Here is a 20,856-nt window from a genome sequence, read left to right as displayed (position 1 = left end):
TTCTGCGTATTTTTACCTTAAATTATCACAGAAGTCAAATTGAATGGATACCTGACTTCAGCCAAAGACTATAGCATACACAAGACTTGTCACTCATGTCTTTTTAAATGGGGAAAAGTGTAATGGTCAATATGGTGAATGAAGCCCCGCCTTATTGGTACAGGAAGCAATCATCGATCGCTATTTGACAGATAAAGCCTGCCTTCTAGCACAGGAGCCAATCATCGATCGCTATAGACTGATGATACTTCATGGGAGAAGCTCGGACCAGACGTGACTTTCTGCAGATTTTGTGTGATTTGGAACTTTAGAAATAAAACTAAGGAGACAGTTGTTGTTTAATTTTATTGATGATTCCTAATATGAAATTTAATTGTAAGCCTGGCGAGCAGTTTTATAGACTTTTGATGTTTCCCCATTCAGACAGAATGCTCCAGCATACTGCCCGAGAGGCGTTTCAAAGATGGCCGCCGATTGAAATGACTTAACTTAAAGGGACTTTGCTATAGCGTGAAGAACTACATTTTTTAAAGATCAAGAATTACCTCACGCTTTTTCAGACTGGTTGTTTTAATCTTTCAATGTCATGATGATGAGCATTACTACAAGTTGCTAAATGAACAGGCTGCACACAGATTTTTCACTACTTAATCACTTGCTTTTGAATAAGTGTGTCTCTGTTGCCTAGCAACTTCCTGCTAACAAAAACAACTTTCTGATAGTGAAAACAGAGCTTTACTTCAGAGATACTTGTAAACACAATGTATTCATTGAAAAAAACATTGATCTCCAGCTTGCTGGGCAAACTGAGGTGTGCATCTTCGCGAAACATCTAGTAACTTGTACACATTTATCAATATGGCAAGTTAATAGTGTTAAGGGACCACTTGGGGAATGTCTTTGCACATGAGATACTGATTTCACAATCTTCATGGAGATTAAATGCAAAAAGCGAATTATAAATCAACATCTGTCCAATTCTCTCTAGTTTTGGCTTTTTGCCTCAGCAATTTTCTTGAAATGACATATGTTTTATATGCAAATTAGACATTCTGAGCCCAAAATGTTGGCTTTGGGGAAGAATGATTAGGTATCATTTGTCACAAATGGTGCATTATTGTTAAGACATCATTAAAATTGCTAAAAAAAAAAAAAAAAAAAACTCCACTAGTTCCCAGTATTTTGTTTCAATACTTACGGTTGTTTGCGACTCGGCAGAAGTCTTCCTGCAGTTTGGATACGTCTATAGGAGAGTCCAGAGGTTCATGATAGGTCTTCTCAGTGGTCAGGTCTACTGAAGAGAGGTTGGGATTGGATGCATGGAGACGTACAGAGCCTGCCGAGATACAGCTTGGTACCTACCAACATCACAGTAGAAAAAAACACCAGGGTGAAAGTCAGTAATGGTGCTGTTCATTGTTGCACAGTGAACAATATGAGTAAAATGATGAGTGATGACTTTTTGGGCTCTATTTTGACGGTCCATGCGCAAAGCGCAAGACGCATGGGCTAAAAGGGTTGAGTTTATTTTCTTAATGAGTTATAGGTGTGTTTTGAGAATAAACCAATTAGAGTCTCATCTCCCATTCCCTTTAAGACCCAGCTGTGTCGCGCCAAGAGCGCATTCGCTATTTACAGGACGCAAAGTAAGTCTAAGTGGAAAAAATGAGCATTTCACAAGCAAACAGTTAACAGTTGACAGTTTTTTAACAGAAAACTGTTAAACAGAGCATCTACTGCGTGAGAATGAGAGATAATTTATCACTTTCACATTCGCTCTTGAATAGGAAAATCTTTACGCACAGACATCAATTAGCCTATAAATAATTAATTTCGTTTGTTAAGCGCAAAGATTTGTTTCAAATCTATTTCTAAATTCAGTTCTAATTTCTAGCAAACGAATAAATGAACAATAATTACCAAGTGTGTTCAAAATACTGAGTTATTTCTAAATATACCTGCCATGCCCCATATGGTCTAAAACCTGACAGGTGGGCAAATCTAAGCTTGTTTTTAATAAAACAAATATAAATATGGATATATTAAATAATACTGCTAATAATAATAATATTATACAAAAGCAAATTGTTATGAATGAAGAAGACGTAAAAGCAGTGATTTTTCATAATTATGTAGGCTAGAAAATAGTATGTTTAATAATATTTTAATCCTTTATATTTATATCATATATCTATTCTTATTATATCCTATATATCCTTAATATTGAAATTTTTTCATATGTAAAGATATTTGCCTATTGCTCTCTTGTGCGTATTAAGCAGTGCGTAAGCGAGGCGCAACTCTGCGCCGGAGTTTAGACCGGGTTTGTTTTGGTCTAATGAAAAATCCATTATAGTTTCGTAAAATAGCAACGCGCCAGCGGTCCGCCTCAGAACGCCTTCCTTTTTAGACCAGAACGCCTATGGACGCACATATGAGCGCTAATGCGTTTGCTATTTAAACAGCGTAGCGCAACGCCACAAACGACTCTTGCGCCAAGCTGAAACTACCAAAAGACTATTGCGCCGCGTCTTGCGCCACACTGCGCCGGGTGTATGATAGGGCCCTTTGTGTTTGCAGTATTACTTAATTTTCCTTTGTGTGATGCTTAAATAAACCCACAATGGGGTGTGTGGTGCTGTGTGAATGAGAGTGACTTTCATTGTTATCACAATATTTATACATGCAACACATCCGATAATCAGCTCATTAAAACAACATTAACATTAAAAATGCATGATTTCTAATATAACATATTTATGTATTATTTATTTTTGTATTATTTATACTGTAGTTATAAGTGCCTTTTAAGCTATTCAAAGTTGTTTATGGATTAATATCAGGTCTGAATGCAGAAGGTCACACATCACCTGCAGGGTTGTTTTGTTGTCTTTCCCATAATTCTTAGGGCGCCATTTTCTGGGATGTCTCTTCTCTTTTTTTGGGCTGTCATATGTTGAAGCCTGCACAAAGTAAAATATATTGAAATACTGTATAACTTCTTATTGTTTCAATTGCCAATTTAAAAATAAATAAATAAATAAACAACAGATCAGCATTGATCTAATATTTAATTTTATTATTAATGATCAATTTAATCAAAATTGACATTTACATGCTTTGCAATTATCTGACACTCACATGGAGAAAAAAATCTTCAGACTATACAATAAGGCAAAAAATACTAGTAACTTTATTAAATGTTACTAAAAGTCTTTTAAACAAATAATTACTTTTTCACAAAAAATAACCCTAACTTTTTCAAAACTCAGTGCTTAAATTTACTTAACGTAATGACTGATTTTTAATCTATTTTTACTAAATAATCCAGAATATTATGTGATTATACCATGTGATTATAGATGTCACGACTTTAATATGTTCCCTCTGCTGACATGCTTGCTGTCCCCGCGGCGGTAGTAGGTGCGACTGCAGTTTTTGACTGCTGGGTGGCACTTTAACCATAAATTTTCAGCTTTGCCTTTTCATAATACTAGATAGAACGGTATTGTACGTGTACCTTTTGTAATGTGGTGTGTTCAATAAAAAAAAATAAATAAATAAAAATAAAATAATAATAATTATAATAATGATATATATATATATATATATATATATATATATATATATATATATATATATATATATATATATATATATAGGTTTTCTTAGTAATTAACATGCTTTAGAAAAGATACAATACATGTTGAGAAGCATAGCCCTAGGCTGTACCCCCTGGTGGCATAACTGTGGTTATACCTAAAACACTTTTCTATTTCTTTGGTGCGGCAGTGGTTCCACTTGCGGCAGTAAGTGTCACCCACTGTATATATTTTAAATTAAAAGTTTATCTGCCAAAATTTGAAAAGAGTAAAAAAGTCAAATGTGAAAAATTCAATCGATGACAAAATTAATGTATTAATTAATATGAACTGAAAGGACAAGACTGTAGATTTTCAACCAGCTTTGTACTGTTAAAAAAGTTGGTATTATATGTATCAAATTAAGATATTCTCTATTATTTGTCAGAAAAAGTGTACCAGATAAAATAAAAAAAATAAAATAAAAATAAAATAAGAAAACAACAACTTCGTCTTTAAGTCAGAAACAATAACCAAAGACATTATTCACATTCGCTGCAGTTACAGCAGCTCATTTGGCAGATAAGACAAAATAGGGGACAGATTAGACAGAATAATATGTCATCTGTAAAAGCGTTTTTGTGGAATAATTTAATTTATGACTACAAAGCTCATCATCCGAAATTGTGCTGTGAATTGTTTGTCAGTTGGGCTATAGGCAACAACATTAACAGCATCCACAGGCACAGCTGGACCACGGCCTGAGGGACTAAGATTGACCTTTTTTGAGGGCAGTGATTTTAAGGAAGTTTAGTGTATTAAACATTATAAAAGGAAACTGAAAAACTAAACAAGCTAGAAATATTTAATCTTTACAAGTTCACTAACTCATCCATGCCCCCAAAAGGTCTTTTATAAAAGAACAATAAAGAGAATCTTAATGGCCAATCAGTTCAACACTGTAGCTGGAACTGAAATAATGAAATGGCCAGAACAGAGTCCTGTTCTAAACCTGATTGAAAATCTTTGGGAAATCTTTGCTGATGTCCTGTGCTGCAGATGTGCTTAAGTCATTCAAAGCAAGGGAATGTACAATTTCTTTTTGTAACCTTCAGAAATTTCAGAAAAAAGAGAGTTCCGTCTTCAGTCTTTAATCTTTCTTCATACACTCATTACTGTTCTCCAATTTTGATCATCAAAAGAGGTTTTGTTGGTTACTTAGTTAAACAAGGGTATTAGATATTTTTAAAACACTTTTCTACTACTCCGGAATGGTTTCAAAATTCAGAACTATTAAGTTTATATTTACAACTGTTTTTAAATTGTTCACTAATTTTGATACATATATAAATATCAGTTGAACTAAATACATATATACATTTGTTGGCTATACTGTGTAACCTTTAAAGGGATAGTTCAACCATGAATACATTTTCTGTCATCATTTATTCACCCTTTACTTGTTTCAAATGTTTATGAGTTTCTTTCTTCTGTTTCAAAAGAAGATATTTTGAAGAAAGCTGGAAACCTGTAACCATTGACTTCCTTAGTATTTGTTTTTCGTATTATGGAAGTCAACGATTACAGGTTTTCAGTTATCTTCAAGATATCTTCTTTCAAGTTCAACAGAAGAAATAAACTCATAATGCTTTGAAACCACTCATGGGTAAGTAGCGAGTAAATTTTAATTTTTGTTTGAACTATCCCTTTAATCTAACTAAAAACAAAATCATTTATATTACTAATAATCATGTTAACAAAAAATAAATCATATTTTTGATTATAGTATAAAATTATGTATATTTTTTTGTCTGTGTGTGTGTATGTGTATGTGTGTGAATAACATGTAACCTGCAGAGCGTTGATTGCTGGGGCAGAGTACGTGCGGTGTAACACCTCCATACTTCTTAACAAGTGATTCAGTTCCAGCAACTGAGCCTCGCATACAGACAGTTCTGAAAGAGAGAGAGAAAGAACATTGTGCAGTCAAAAGCTGCAGACGCAGCATCTTTAGTAAAAGATGGTTTCATAAATAGGTGTGTGTGTGTACCTTTGGTGCACCTGTCCATGTCGTCTGAAGACTGGAGCCAGGCGGTCACCTTGGCCTGGCTGGTAAATGGTGCAGGTGAGTGGAGAGAAGACTGCTTTGCAAGAGAGGCACGCTATATACAGAGAGATAAAGATGCACATTAAGACAATCTATCATATCTGTCTATCTGTCTGTCTGTCTGTCTGTCTGTCTGTCTATCTATCTATCTATCTATCTATCTATCGAAAGACAGTGTTGGGAATAACGCCATACAAATGAAATACGGTAATATAATGCATTGCTAATTTTTTGTTATATTATTACAAATCGTTATAATCTCAGTAACACAAACTAGAAGAACGCATTTTAAAGAATGTACTAAAGAATGTTACTTTTTATTTACAGTTTTTCGCTTTGGTGCATTTCTCACAACACTATTTACATTTGCACAACAGATAATGCATTTCTCAAAACAATTAGTACAAACTGCAAAACCTAGCTGATAACCTGCAACAGCGTGTCACTTGCTCAAAATGGATAGCTTTGGTGACACGTCCTAAACATGCTTAAGACAGCACTATATACTATTTGGAAAATACAGTAAAGTTAGACATCCCTGCATTTAGTGAGGTATCTGAGTACAAGACACTGAATATGTATGTTTTACATTTTTATATGCTCTTTGCAAATCTAATTTACAGTTTTTCACCATTGGTTTGGCTCATTTCACAGAAATTACATTCTCAAAATTCTAAGATCATTTGGCAAAACAATGTTACAGTTTACAGTAGCACAACACTATAGCTCACTTGCAAAAGCTCATATCTCTCCCAAAACAGTTCACTCATGTGCCAAAACTAAATTTCCTTCTCATTTAAACAGTCAGTGCCTCCAAAATTCTTCGTTCCTTTAGCATTGTGTAAGCACTGCAAGTCAAAATGTTCAGATGTTTTATCATTATAGTGCAGGACCACTAGACTATCCCTCATGTCCACCTTTCAGTCTTAGCCCAGTCCTTTATTGACAATGGTTATTGTACTGTTTTTGTCTAGGTAACAGAATACAATTGTGTATAAATCTAAAAAAAAAAAAAAAGGATTTTAGGGTAAGAGTAGCCTCCAAGGTTTGACGTCACACGTTGCACTCATACTGTCAAGGAAATGGTAACTCCTTTTTTTTATTGTAATGATCAACCACACACAAAGTAACTTCCACATACTGTATCAGAGCAAAAAGAATAAATAGCTGTAATAAATTGTAATCAGATGTTTCAAGGATTCACCTACTGTATGGTATTTTTGGTATTGTGGTCTTGACTAATTTTGACAATAGAACAGACTATTGTACATGTGATGACTTATACAATGAAATGACGCTGACATATTTTAGAGAGAACACATGCTCAAAATGGATAGTTCATTCCTCAAAAGCAAGTATTGATGTCAATGAAAGTGTCAGTGTCCTCAAAATGAAAAGTCCTGACACCATTGTTTATGAACAAGATAGTCAGATGGCTTTGTCATGTTTTCATTATGACAGTTTATTCTGCAAATTTTTTCAATGCAAAAAAGTCAGATTTTGGTGACACTTCCTGAAAATGCTCAAGACAGCACTGTATACTATTTCCACAGTCATTTGAAAACTACACTAAAGTTAGACATCACTGCATTTAGTAAGGTATCAGAGTACAAGACACTAAATATGTATGTTTTACATTTTTACTGAATTTGCTCTTTGCAATCCTAATTTATTCACTGCATTGTGCAAAAAATAAATGCACCCTTATTTACAACAAACATAAACTTCCTTTGGGTTGAACTGTGCCCAACTGTAAACAATATTGCAGTACATATCGGAACTGAACCTGCAACACACACAGGTCTGTAAATCCAAAATGTAGAAAAACTGTATTCACAGCGCTGTGCAAAATAATAAATACACCCCTATTTACAACAAATATAAACTTCCTTTGGGTAGAGCTGTGCCCAACTCTAAACAATATTGCAGTACATACATAGTACATCTGTAAATCATTCATGAAATTGCCCAATTTAGGAGACATTCTCAGGAAAAAAGATTTTAAAAGTTTCGTAATACTAGTTTGACAGATTTTGACAACTAATTCAAGATTTTTGTATGTAATGATTCAAGTAATGAAATGAGGACTATTCGTTTTATATGGAATGACTATTCAGCATTCACAAGTTTAGTTCATTTTGACAGACATGATAAAATTAAATGACAATGTTATAAAACAGCAGAGAGTTATGTGAAAGCAATGGATGCATGTCCAAAAGCATTTGCGATTTGTTGAAAGGAATGAGAAACTGCTACTATGATGTGCACAAATGACTAATTGTTTTGAGAAATGCATAAACTGTTGTGCAAATGTAAATAGTGTTGTGACAAATGCACCAAAAAAACTGAGAAATCTGTAATGTACCAAAACCGCAAGACATTCACGCTACTTGCACCTGAGAATAAATCTGTGGGTAATCTGCGTCTATTTTCTGTTGCTGGAGCTTGTTGTATAGCCGGATTTTAGAAAGCTTGTCAGCAAAATCCCAATATATATATATATATATATATATATATATATATATATATATATATATATATATATATATATATATATATATATCATGTGGAAAGTTTGAAATGCTAAGTATAGATGCATTATTGCATTATTGTTTCTCATAATTTAATTTATTCATGTAAAAAAATATTTTTGGCGACACAGTGGCGCAGTAGGTAGTGCTGTCGCCTCCAGCAAGAAGGTCGCTGGGTCGCTGGTTCGACCCTTGGCGTTTCTGTGTGGAGTTTGCATGTTCCCGTGGGTTTCCTCCGGATGTTCCGGTTTCCCCCACAGTCCAAAGACAGGCAGTACAAGTGAATTGGGTAGGCTAAATTTTCCGTAGTGTGTGTGTGAATGAGTGTGTGTGTGTATGTTTCCCAGAGATGGGTTGTGGCTGGAAGGGCATCCGCTGCATTAAAAAAGTGCTGAATAAATTGGCAGTTCATTCTGCTGTGGCGACCCCGGATTAATAAAGGGATTAAGCTGAAAAGAAAATGAGTGATTGAATGAATAAAATATTTTTGCATTATAAACCTCCTCACAGACATGTGGAATGTAGTCTATTGCCTACTACTTTGTGAATCTTTTGGATTATTTTTCTCTAGATATGGCAGATAATGGCAAATAGTTATGGTAAACAATAGAGTGTGACAAAAAAATGGAAAACACAAGTTATGTGCACACTGAACAAATGTTACTCAAAGTAAAAATTATTTTAAAAGATGATTGATGAAATATGTCTTTATAAACTAAAATTAAATTATTCATACAGTATATCAAATCTGCATTCAAAAGTATATATTTACCCTACCAAAATTCAAGGTTGAAATTTAAAATCTACTGTAGGCTTTCCACTAAAGCTTTTAAAGTCTTCAGTGGCTGGGTTGGACTTGGTACTGTGGTGTATCTGTCTTCGCGTTGTAGTTTTTCTGATATTCTGTTGACTGTAATTGAATCTTAGTGTATAATGACAGATATCTGCTGTGGTATGATGATCAGCAGTAACCATGGGAATCCCTCAAAGCATCAGATTCATCTGTGTAGAAGATCAGTGCCAAGTCACAACTGATGTAAGAGCTGCCCTGCTATTAACATGCAATAGAGGGGCCAAAATGTGGATGAGCAGCTTTAATTATGGATATTTAAGACTCTAAAAATGCCAGCTACAAAATTAGACTTAGTAAGACAAAGGCCAATCTGCTTCAAAATGCAATTTCCACATCATTCAGAGGGCCCGTGGCGGCCAGCAGCACACCTGCTCTAGTGTACGTGGTGTATGACAGAAAGTTTCAGTCTATGACATTCTCACTTGAGGAAATGTCAAATTAAAGCTGTATGGGTCATTCATATGTCTCATGAGAAGCACTTCTTACAAAACGGATGCTTTATACACATACAGAAAATACTTCTTGTAAAAATGGTTATAACTGCTGATCAATATAGCCTATTGCAAAATAGCCTACTGTAACATCTGCAGTTATCTTAAATAAATACATAAATGCAACACTTATGAACACATACAGACCCTTACAGTCTCCAATATGTTACCAATTACAGAGAAACTACACACATCATACATTTAGTCCTTATTTTGATTCAAAAACAACAAGCAACATATAGCGTATGTTGCTTGTGTGAACAAGCAACGTACAAGCAATGAACGTATAGCTTTCATTGCTTGTATGAACGCTATACGTTCATAGCGTATTATGAACTTATAGGGCTCTATTTTGACGGTCCATGCGCAGAGCGCAAAAGGCAGGGCGCAAACGCTTTCAGGGCGTGTCAGAACGCATTTTTGCTAATTTACGGACGGGAAAATGCGCTTTGCGCCAAGGCCCATGGGCTAAAAGGGTTGAGTTTATTTTCTTAATGAGTTATAGGTGTGTTTTGAGAATAAACCAATTAGAGTGTCATCTCGCATTCCCTTTAAGATCCAGCTGCGTCGCGCCAAGAGCGCATTCGCTATTTACAGGACGCAAAGTAAGTCTAAGTGGAAAAAATGAGCATTTCATTAGCAAACAGTTAACAGTTGACAGTTTTTTTAACAGAAAACTGTTAAACAGAGCATCTACTGCGTGAGAATGAGAGATAATGGATCACTTTCACATTCGCTCTTGGATAGGGAAGCCTTTACGCACAGACATCAATTAGCCTATAAATAATTCATTTCGTTTGTTAGGTGCAAAGATTTGTTTCAAAACTATTTCTTAATTCAGTTCTAATTTCTAGCAAACGAATAAATGAACAATAATGACCAAGTGTGGTCAAAATACTGAGTTATTCCCAAATACACCTGCCATGCCCCATATGGTCTAAAACCTGACAGGTGGGCAAATCTAAGCTTGTTTTTAATAAAACAAATATAAATATGGATATATTAAATAATACTGCTAATAATAATAACATTATACAAAAGCAAATTGTTATGAATGAACTGAAAAAGCCTCCCGAGATGAAGAAGACATAAAAGCAGTGATTTTTCGTATTTATGTAGGCTAGAAAATAATATGTTTTGTAATATTTTAATCATTTATATTTATATTTTATATCTATTCTTATTATATCCTTAATATTTAATTTTTTCATATGTAAAGATATTTGCCTATTGCTCTCTTGTGCATATTAAGCAGTGCGTAAGCGAGGCGCAACTCTGCGCTGGAGTTTAGACCGGGTTAGTTTTGGTCTAATGAAAAATCTATTATAGTTTCTCAAAATAACGACGCGCCAGCAGTGCGCCTCAGAACACATTCCTTTTTAGAACAGAACGCCTATGGGCGCACAAATGAGCGCTAATGCATTTGCTATTTAAACAGCGTAGCGCAACGCCTCAAAACGACTCTTGCGCCAAGCTGAAACTACCAAAAGACTATTGCGCCGTGTCTTGCACCACACTGCGCCGGGTGTATGATAGGGCCCATAGAGTTCATAATAGTCCAAAAAGTGATGATAGTAATCGTTTAACATGGCAGTTTGCTCATGTTTTAGGTAGTTGAAAAAAACATTTGCTCCTTTGCTTTTATCCGGCTTCTACTTTGTTTTTTCACATATCACTCTCGCATTTGTCCGTTTCTGAAAGGATCGTATATTATTATGGTGTAATGTCTTGGTAGTGTATTCAAAAATGGCGATTTCTTGGCTTATATTCTCCAGGCTTGTTGCACGAGCCAATGAAGTGTCTCTGTAAACCAATAGCATTCAGCTGCGCTTCTAGCTCCACTTTTGGAATCCTTTTGTTGCGCTAGGTACCCTTTGCAAAGGGTACCCAAAAACTGGAACGTTAGCCATTGACAATGGAAATTGCCATGAAAACTTACTGAACCGTACCGTACCATACCACTCAGTGAAAACGAGCCGTCATTAGCATGAAAGACAAACATATTCAAATAGAAAAGCAAAAAGCGATCCAATTAGAATGAATGGTGCTGTAAGCCTATCAGCGAGTTCATAACACTTTTTACATGGTAAGAATCAATTATTTGGTCATGATTGTATTTATAAAGATGCAGTCTGCAATGTTAAAACGTTGTCATGCTGTAGTTACAGATTTCTTAGTAAGTTAACAGGTTTTTTTTCTGTCAAAGATATGGATGGTTTTATATTGTTGATATGAGCCCTGTGCCTTTTAAATACTTATTGGGAGTCATAATACAGTGACTAACCTTTCTATTTGCATCATTAATGGCTTTAAGTGAAAAAAATTGCAATATGCATATGTTAAGAAATCACATCATGATACCAAACGTACATTTACTTAAGTTCAAATAGACACAGAATGTATATTGACTATATAGGTGTATATACGTATTTTAAATATCATGTTGTTCAGGATTATTTTTTTAAATATAAAAAGGATATGCCTAATTTAATAATAAAATTACAGTAAAAAAAATAACAACAGTAAAAATGCTGTAATTATCTTTAAACAAGCCTTATTATGCAAATTGTATAGGCTTTCACATTTTATCTGGTTTAAATGTGACCCCATTGGTCTGGGAATTTAAGTACCCCTGCACTAGTCAGTTTATTTGCTATTCATATTTCCGTCTAAACTCTTCACGTGTCCCATGCTGTTACCTTTCTGATGGCCTGACTGTCAGGTATCGTGGGAGAGGAGGTGAGGGGGTAATGAGGGTGGAAGAGCGCTTTCTCATGAGGGAACATGGCGATCTCATTCTGCCTGTAAAGTCTGTGGTGACGAAGCTTAGAGACCCATTCATCAAAGAGCTCCTGGGATTTAATCTGAAAACACAAGGAGACCACAGTTAAAGGGTAAGCATAAAGGAAACCTCCTCAAGCAGAATTCACAAGTAGTTTTTTTTTCTACAGATGAAAAGTGACCTCACTGACTTTGATTCCTGAGATCAAGAGTTCAAACCCCGCTTAGAGAAAAACAAACAGTGGTCGTCAAAAGCTATTTTCTCCACTTAAAAGATTTTCTTTAAAAGAAGATACACTGTTTGAGAGCAAAATTATGTTAGAATCAATCTCTCCTCTGCTGAGGTTTCTAAAGCAGTCAAGCTGTTGTTAATCTGTTTTGGGATTTTAATGTTTAGCTAAAAGCTTTGAACATAACAGTAAAAGCCATGCAGCTCATACAATCCATGAGACTTTTATTAGTCCAACTCAAGTTTTCCAACAAAACATGTTTATACATTTAAATATGTATGTCTTTCACCTAATACTTAATAGTTTTTCAATCTAATGTATATGTATTTAATTGTAACAGTCAACATTAATTGCGTTATATGAAGTAAACACTCACCGGCCACTTTATTGGGTACACATGTTCAACTACTCATTAACACAAATTTCTAATCAGCCAATCACATGGCAGCAACTCAACCCATTTAGGCATGTAGACATGGTCAAAACGATCTGCTGCAGTTCAAACCGAGCATCAGAGTGGTGAAGAAAGGTAATTTAAGTGACTTTAAAAGTGGTATGGTTGTTGGTGACAGATAGCTGGTCTGAGTATTTCAGAAACTCCTGATCTACTGGAATTTTTACACACAACTTTTTCTAGACCAAATAGAGAATAGCATAAAAAAGAGAAAATATCCAGTGAGCATCAGTTCTGTAAATGCAAATGCCTTGTTGATACCAGAGGTCAGAGGAGAATAGCCAGACTGGTTCGAGCTGATAGAAAGGCAACAGTAACTCAAATAACCACTCGTTAGATCCGAGGTATGCAGAAGAGCATGTCTGAATGCACAACAAGTCGAACCTTAAGGCGGATGGGTCACAGCAGCAGAAGACCACACCGTGTGCTAGGAACAGCTCAGAACAGGAAACTGAGGCTAAAACTGAGGCTATTTTGCACAGGCTCATTAAAATTGGACAATAAAAGATTAGAAAAAATGTTGTCTGGTCTGATGAATCTTGATTTCTGCAGCGACATTGAAATGGTAGGGTCAACATTTGGTGTCAACAACATGAAAGAAAGGATCCATCCTGCCTCGTATCAATGGTTCAAGATAGTGGTGTAATGGTGTGGGGGATTTTTCTTGGCACACTTTGGTTCCATTTGTACCAATTAAGCATCATGTCAACGACACAGCCTACCTGAGTATCGTTTTTGACCATGTCTATTCCTTTATGACTACAGTGTACCCATCTTCTGATGGCTACTTCCAGCAGAATATCACACCATGTCATAAAGCGTGAATCATCTCAGACTGGTTTCTTGAACATGACAATGAGTTCACTGTACTCAAATTGCCTCCACAGTCATCAGATCTCAATCCAATAGAGCACCCTTGGGATGTGGTGAAATGGGAGATACGCATCATGGATTTGCAGCCAACGAGTCTGCAGCAACTGCATGATGTTATCATGTTGATATGGACCAAAATCTCTGAGGAATATTTCCAGTACCTTGTTTAATCTATGCCAAAAAGGATTAAGGCAGTTCTAAAGGCAAAAGGGGGCCAACCCAGTACTAGTAAGGTGGACCTAATAAAGTGGCAGGTGAGTGTATATTGTATGTTTTATTGTGAGAAATATACCAAATAAATACACAATGGTCTTCTTAATATAGCTTTTTATATTTTTTAAATAAATTACAAATTTGATACATTAAGACATATTTGATTTCAAAATTGTATATTAAAATATAATAATATAATTAATAAAAAAGTCTTTCAGCCTTTTATGAGAATTAAACTGTAGGGTCATTTGCACTGAAAATATAAGTCTAAATTGAATTAATTGTAAATTGCATTGAGATTAGATCTATAATTTAAATTTACAGCAAATATTTAAAAAATCCCATATTAATAATGCCTTACATATACAGTACTTAGTTATGCCTAACGAGATCACAAAAAAAAATCTATATTTACTGAAAAGCATTACATCAAAACTGTCAAATAGCCACCAAACTACATTGAAAGCAAATAACGTCTCACTGATTCTTTGAATCAAGGCAACAGCAAATCAACCGTACCATCATAATGTTACATGTTCCAGTAAAACTGCAAGATTGTAATGATCTCTAATGCTTTTCTTCAAACCGCAGGACATTCTGCGGCCAGACTAATACTATAACTGTTGTGATACCTTCAAGTGATAAATGTTTTCTTCAGTGTCCAGATCAATGCACTTGGCTTTCTTCTTAATGGCCATGACGGACAGCCCAACGTCAATGCAGCCGTGGAGCTTTCCTTTCTCAACCTGCACACACAGCACAGGAAGAAAGCTTTGACCTATAAATATCAACTCTGCCTTGTATATTTTATCAATACAAGACAGGTTGTTTTGTTGCAACACATATACACACATTACTACTGAGCAAATATGCTGTTCTTGGATAAACCACAGATAGATATACACATTAAAATTTAAAATAACAAACTCTGTACATCTCTCTGCTTTATTTATTTATTTATTTAGGTCTAATTATTTGTATGTATGTTTGTACTTTCATTTTAGTTGTCTTTTATTTCTTTAATTTTACTTTCCAAAAATGAAAGTTTTGGCATATTTGGCAAAACTTATGTATCTTGAAAAAAGTGTTGCATGCAGAACTGTTGCAAACAATTTATTTGTGTTGAATTTAAACAAACAAATTAAGTTTAATAATGTTCAACTTAATTTGTTTGTTTAAATTCAACACAAATAAATTGTTAACAACGACTTAACGTAAATAAATTGAGTAAATCCAAGGAATCATCTCTGAATAATTTTTTTCAGTGTACATACAAACAGCCAGTCAGTAACTTCACTAATTAGTTGTGAGTGTTTAACTCACTAAGAATAGCATGCTCATTACAGTCATTCATTCTGTAAACAGACTAAATTATAATAATAATGATTTGCTCTTGGTTCTAGAGCTGGGCGATTAATCGCAAAAATCAATATTCAGAACCTATAATCCATCCAGGTAGATTTTTTTTTCAATGACTTTCCCTACTGTGTGTGGAGTCACATGACCCTGCTCGGTTTTTACTTCTGCGGTCACTTTACAGCCACATCTGATTTTAGATCAAGTAGGATGATGGACCGCTTGCCTTAATTTGCACTACATTGATGATAATTGGAAGCTGCGCCATTACACTAAAGTTATTATTTACTGTAAATAATTTGTTTACAGAAGACGCAAGCAACTCACTGTTTAAAATATTATTTACAGGATATACAAGAGTCTTTTTATTTAGAAAAGATAATGCTTATTTTCTATGTTTAATATGAAAAACACTGAAAATATTTTTTTTTTGTTTCCAAAAGTGCAAGTTATTTAGGCATTGTGTGCTTTAATTTCAGCTGTTCAATGTTGATGTTCAATAAACAATTATAAATAGCAGATAGTTCCTTCAATTATTTTAAAATCAAGTAATGCACCCTTTGTTCAGAAATCTCTCACTTGTTATATGTGAGCATATTTACCGTACAAAACTTCTCAGTGAAGTATCAGAGCAAAAATTAAATAAATAAAATAATCTTTCATCAATTGTTATTGAGTCAAATTGTTCAATTAATCGAGATTTAGATTTTAGGTCACACCGCCCAGCCCCTATACCCTAAAGTGACATTTTGTGCATACAATTTAGCAAAAAGGTGGTGTACTGGAAAATCTAAGTTTAACATATTAATTAAATGCACTGCATCCTTTTAAAAACAACAACAACAACAACAACAACAACAGAGTCAGATGGTAACTGTCTGACTAATGGGATTAAATAAAAATGTCAGCCAGATAAAATGCATTAAAAGGAATTTTGCGTATCAACACTTGTTACTTGTTACTATGAAATCAGGAATTTACCCATACATCATTGATAATGTAGTTGTAAGAAAAATTTTAAATGTTATGTAATCATGCACTATTATGCACTTGTTTTTATTATACATATTTTTTGTAAGTAACAGTGTTAGTAGGCATTGAATTTAGTTTATGTTACCTCATATTTTTTTCATTTGCATATGAATCAAATGGTTTGGTACTTAAGAAAGGTATGGCTGCAGACCGGGTGCAAATGCAAATTAAGCTGCATGCAATACTTTTAATGTGCATGCCTAACCCCTATGAGTTACATCACTAACTCTATTGACTCCATTATGTCTGAGATTGCATGTCTAAGACTACATGTCTCAGCTTGCATAAGCAAGTCTGTAGTCAGATACTATTGTGGTATATACTGTACCCAGCAAACAATGTTGTGTTTTATTGACGTCTAATGTCGGGTTCAGACTGCATGATTTTCAAAGCAATCGTGACACAGATGTTTTTACACTGCATGACTTTCTGGGCTAGCATTTCATCGCTGTTTTGTTTACACTGCAAGATGTATTGGCAACAGGGGGTTTCACATTGCATGACTAAACATTAGGAAGAATCGCTGACAACTTTGTCCAAACTAAATCTCACAACCAAACATGCGAGAACTGACATGGAAACAAAGCGAGGTCACATAGTATATATTTTGTTATTAACTACAAAATGAGAAAGAAGCCTTTAGTGGGGCAGAAAATGTACGTGTTTGCTCACCTGGGTTTGAAGGGAATTAGCAATTTCTCTTCAACTTTCTTTTTTGACCAGGTTGTGATATACCTCAGATGAGACGTTAAACAGACAAGGGTGCTGCTGTCAAATTTACACTGGTTTTTCCTCCAATTCTTGGGTCCAAATAAACTGAAAATGAGCACTTTTAACTACTCCCCCAACCTGGCCTGCAGGTATCCACACTAGAGGATGCTGCTCTCTCATTGGCTGTAGGTGATCGCTGATGTTATTGTCAGTTAAAACACATTTTACAGGGCGTGATTTGAATCGCCGACAGCTCCAGATATTTAGCATGCCAAAAATCTCACAGGCAGCAGCGACTCATTGGCAATTCTCTCAGATCACGTCTTTGATAGTTCACACTGTGTGACTGTTGCTCACGTGCACGAGCACGAGCACCAATTTGCCTGTGATTTCAGGCATTTGTCGATGATTTCTCAAAACCTGTCGGCGAGTCAAAAATCGCAGCTAAAATCATGCAGTCTAAACTAGACATAATAGACATCTAAATGTAGACAGCTTGGCTAAAACAAGGCTAAACTTGGGCTGTCAGTGAAAATCTAAAACACATCTAAGATTAGCTCAAAACAAATAGATAGATTAGACAGATTATATATGTGTAGTCATTCCTTTCTGTCTATTCTTAAACGTCTATTAGATTTTCATTTCATGTCTTCATAGCCTTCATTTAGACTATGTTTAGACGTCTATTAGACATCTATTAGACATCTTTTAAGATCAAGAAATGCTTGCAGGGTAGGCTTGTGCAATTTGCCTTCAGGAGGCACACCACAATTATTTGAGTTCTCACCACAGGTGACGCTTTAAGCTTAAATGCACTTTAGCAAACTAAGGTCAAAACGTCACCTGAGGTGAGAACTTAAATAAATATGCAGCTTTTATTAGTGCTGTGGTGCACCATGTTCTTGTGCGGTAGTGTACGTCCAGCTTTGAACAATTTGCCAATTGGATGTGTGCCCTTGGAGTGTTTAAATTTGGACTTTGTGTGCATTTTGTTTTAACTTAAAACCTAAAACAGACTGCTTCTTACAGCCATTAATTCTGTCCTCACAATAAATGAGATTGACAGTATTTACATTGTTTTACATTATATTATACTTAAATATGTTATAATAATGCTCTTGGTTCCCAACCCTTTTGTGCATTCACAACATATAATTAAAAAAAGAAGCATGCAGCTCTGTGAAATATAAGAAGGCATTGACTAATTTCGATAATGCATAATAACCTTCACATTCAACTACTGCCCTTGATTTAGAAGTCAAAAAAGCCCCAGATAAAGCTGAAAGATATACAGCAGATTTAATATGTCCTTTCATTGTGATTTAATACCATGGCCACAAGAGTCCACTTCATAAGACACACTGGTGTGAGAGAAAGGCAATGGCAGAGTTTTTCTTACAGAGTTTACAGCAATATATTCACAAACTATTAGCTCTAGATGATGCTATCAAACCCTGGGGAAATTAACTTTGATTTTTCATTCCCACAGCTAGAGGCTTTTATCAACAGGAAATATATATTGACAGAAAGATGGAGGGTACAAGCCTCTAAAGATTGCTAGTGCTCTGTGAACACTTACAGTACATGACAGGCAAATGACTACTAAAAGTCCTGAGTGCTTTTGTTCAGTGGATTGATTGAGTGTGCATACTGTAGTTTATATATATATGTTTGTAGGACTCACATCAGCTGCGCATTTGGCATACTTCAAAATGCCCTTGTCCAGGTAGAAATATCTCTGTGAAGAAAGAAACACAAAAAAGAGAAGATCAAGGAGAAACTTAAGGTCAGATTTATTTGGTGAATGATTTATGTCCTCTCAGCGGATTCTAACGTGTTCTTGATGAATGAGAGGCTGTGTATTTCGATGCTACTTTCTGGCTATTTTTGTATTTATTCTTTTTGGCTGAAGAAGAATACAGGCTTTTTTGTGTGAAAATAAACCTCTTGAATGTCTTATTTAGAGTTTAATGCTAAACATTTTTATTTTATTTACATTTTTTTATGACTAACCACATACAAAATATTTACATAATTTAATTGTGTGTACTGTGTAAATGTACTGTGTACACTACCTGACAAAAGTCTTGTTTTAGGATCAACAAATAATAATTTGACTTCAAATTGATCATTTGGCATCAGAAAGGGCTCATGTGAAAGGCAAAGCCCCCTAGATTGCCCCTTTTTTTACCAAAATAAAATATGATCATGTCTTGATTTTTAATTATTTAAGTAGGACAGTAAGGTCTGACTTTGCTTAGACAAAAGTCTTGTCACTAAATGGAAAAATATAAAGTATATAATATAAAGTCATGGTGCAGTGGACAATGAATTAACATTGTGTATGACTCCCATGAGTTTGGAGGACTGCATCCATACATCTCTGCAATGACTCAATTCACTTATTAATAAAGTCTGGAATGGCAAAGAAAGTGTTCTTGCAGGAGTATGTCAAGTTTCTCTGGATTTGACTTCAATGCCTCCTCCTTCATCTTACCCCAGACATGCTCAATAATGTTCATGTCAGGTGACTGAGCTGGCAAATCCCGGAGCACCTTGACCTTCTTAGCTTTCAGGAACTTTGATTTGGTGGCTGAAGTATGAGAAGAGCGCTATCCTGCTAAAGAATTTGCCCTCTCCTGTGGTTTGTAATGTAGTGGGCAGCAGAAATGTCTTGATACTTTAGGCTGCTGATGTCGCCATCCACTCTGCAGATCTCTTGTATGCCCCTATAATACTGTAACCCCAAACCATTATTTTTTTTTTACCAAACTTGACTAATTTCTGTGAGAATCTGGGATCCATGCAGGTTCCAATAGGCGGTAATTGTGATAATTGGGATGCAGCTCAGCAGATGATTCATCAAAAAAAAATCTACCCTCTGAAACTTTTTTAAGTCAAGTTATTTTTTGTTGATCTTACAACTGGGATCGAAAACAAGACTTTTTGTCAGGTAGTGTATATATAAACACACACAGGTATGTGCACATTTAAGAAAATTTTGATATTTAGAAATAAAATATATGTATATATGATATTAATTACATTCATTAATTTTCTTGTCGGCTTAGTCCCTTTATTAATCCGGGGTCGCCACAGCGGAATGAACCGCCAACTTATCCAGCACGTTTTTACGCAGCGGATGCCCTTCCAGCCGCAACCCATCTCTGGGAAAGATACTAATTACATATAAATTTAAATATCTCAATAACAAGATTAGTTTGTGTAGTTGAAGTCAGTCACAAAAACAATTGAAGTCAGAATTATTAGCCCCCCTTTGAATTTTGTTTAACAAATGCAAATGATGTTTAACAGAGCAAGGAAATTTTCACACTATGTCTGATAATTTTTTTTTCTTCTGGAGAAAGTCTTATCTGTTTTATTTTGGCTAGAATAAAAGCAGATTTTATTTTTTAACAAAACATTTTAAGGTAAAATTTTTTTAGCCCCTTTATGTTTTTCGATAGTCTACAGAACTACATACAATAACTTGTCTAATTACCCTAATTACCCTAACCTGCCTAGTTAACCTAATTAACCTAGTTAAGACTAAAATGTCACTTTAAGCTGTATAAAAGGGTCTTGAAAAATATCCAGTTAAAAAATTATTTACTGTCATCATGACAAAGATAAAATAAATCAG

General features: G+C 34.9%; 1 protein-coding gene across 3 annotated transcripts in view; it reads right to left on the bottom strand.

Annotated features, from left to right (window-relative positions):
• Positions 1-20,856, bottom strand: part of osbpl3b (oxysterol binding protein-like 3b) — a 173,092-nt gene that overhangs the window by 61,401 nt on the left and 90,835 nt on the right. For all 3 annotated transcript variants that reach the window (XR_015511331.1, XM_087286935.1, XM_087286936.1), the window contains exons 4-10: positions 18,898-18,951; positions 14,747-14,860; positions 12,263-12,427; positions 5,632-5,743; positions 5,433-5,536; positions 2,871-2,963; positions 1,199-1,358 (exon numbers count right to left, since the gene is read on the bottom strand). Coding sequence is in view for 2 of the 3 variants with exons in the window: in XM_087286935.1 (XP_087143061.1) it covers positions 1,199-1,358; positions 2,871-2,963; positions 5,433-5,536; positions 5,632-5,743; positions 12,263-12,427; positions 14,747-14,860; positions 18,898-18,951 (802 nt within the window). In the remaining variant the exon portion in view is untranslated. The remainder of the gene's footprint in view (positions 1-1,198; positions 1,359-2,870; positions 2,964-5,432; positions 5,537-5,631; positions 5,744-12,262; positions 12,428-14,746; positions 14,861-18,897; positions 18,952-20,856) is intronic.

This window comes from Danio rerio, chromosome 16, assembly GCF_052040795.2.
Source record: "Danio rerio strain M-AB ecotype USA chromosome 16, GRCz13ab, whole genome shotgun sequence".
Taxonomy (NCBI): Eukaryota; Metazoa; Chordata; class Actinopteri; order Cypriniformes; family Danionidae; genus Danio; species Danio rerio.
Note: the sequence above shows the minus strand (reverse complement) of the source record. Positions and strands in the feature narration are given on the sequence as shown.